Source organism: Egretta garzetta, unplaced genomic scaffold (genome assembly GCF_000687185.1).
Source record: "Egretta garzetta isolate BGI_Z169 unplaced genomic scaffold, ASM68718v1 scaffold668, whole genome shotgun sequence".
NCBI classification, from domain to species: domain Eukaryota; kingdom Metazoa; phylum Chordata; class Aves; order Pelecaniformes; family Ardeidae; genus Egretta; species Egretta garzetta.
The window spans coordinates 149,654-150,831 of NW_009260411.1; the positions used below are offsets into that span (position 1 = coordinate 149,654).

At 67.2% G+C, this 1,178-nt stretch overlaps 1 protein-coding gene across 2 annotated transcripts in view; it reads right to left on the bottom strand.

The window, feature by feature from the left end:
• Nucleotides 1–43: 43 nt before the first annotated feature.
• ZNF687 (zinc finger protein 687) overlaps nt 44–1,178 on the bottom strand; it is a 21,973-nt gene continuing 20,838 nt past the window's right edge. For both annotated transcript variants that reach the window (XM_035899147.1, XM_009643619.2), the window contains one exon: nt 44–869. In XM_035899147.1, coding sequence (XP_035755040.1) covers nt 396–869 — 474 coding nt within the window. In that variant the 3' untranslated portion in view covers nt 44–395. The remainder of the gene's footprint in view (nt 870–1,178) is intronic.

The following is a 1,178-nucleotide window of genomic DNA, read 5'->3' on the forward strand; positions in this document are numbered from 1 at the left end:
CGACCCCGCGCCCCCCCGGGAGGGGGGGGGGGGAGGGGGGGGGGGGGTCACGTCCCCACGTGAGGACAGAGCAGCGAACACGAGAGCCGGGCAGCAGCGAGTCCGGGCGCTGCCCTTCACCTCCTGTACAAGGCGGCAGCCGAAATCCTGCCTGCTCTTGCCCACAGACGCAGGAGGGCTGAGCCCCCCGGCCCGGGGGGACGCCGGCACAGGGAGTCGGGCCGGATGGCGCAAGCCGGGCTCTCGTCTCTTTGTGGCTCCTTTATCCGAGCCCCAGTGGAAACGCTGCCCAGGAGGAGGGAGGGAGGAAGGGGGAGCCCGGCTGGGCACCAGCAGCCCCCGCCGCAGAGCTCTGTGCTGTTTATATACACGGCTGTTCCCCCTCTGGCGGGACCCTAGTTTTCGGGGCTCGCGTTCTGCCTGGCCCGGATGAAGGCCATGCCGTGGGTGCGGAAGTGCGTCTTGAGGTTGAGCTGACTGTCAAAGCCCCGGCCGCACACCTTGCAGGAGAGCTTGCCGTCGGCCGCGTGCTGGGCACCTCCTTCCAGGGGGCTCCGGGGCCCCGGCTCCTCCATCTCGCCCGCTCCCTTCTTCTTCTTGTGGGTGATGAAGCGGTGGCGGTTGAGGGAGACCTGGGAGGTGAAGCAGAGCCCGCACTCCCGGCACTGGTGGGAGCTCTCGTCAGTCCGGTGCTGGGGGATGTGTTCCTGGAAGTCAGCTGAGCTGCTGGCGAGGTAACCGCATTTTCGGCACCGGAAAGGGGCCTTGCGGTCGCCCTTGGGGTTTTTGGAGGGAGGGGTGGTGCTGTCAGGCTCCTCGCTGCACGAGTCGCCCTCGTCCGAGGACAGCTTCCGCTTCCGACTGGACACCTACGGGAACAGTTCGGATAATGCATTCCCAATTTGAGCAGCTCCTGGCATAACCCAGCCTCCTCGGCGATTCCCCAAGGGGCTCCTACAGGTATTTGCTCGGATAAAGGCCCAGCAGGGCTTGGCCAGCCCCAAGAGCTGTGCCCCTGCCAGTAGCCCCGGCCAAGGGGCTCCCACACTGGCCTTTGACGTGCCCGTACCCCTCGCGCCAGGCGCCTTCGCCCCTCGCAGCCTGGGGCAGCCCCTAACAAGCCCCAGGGCCGAGGGGAGGTTTTGCCTTTTCTCCTGGCACACAGAGAGAGGCTGGGC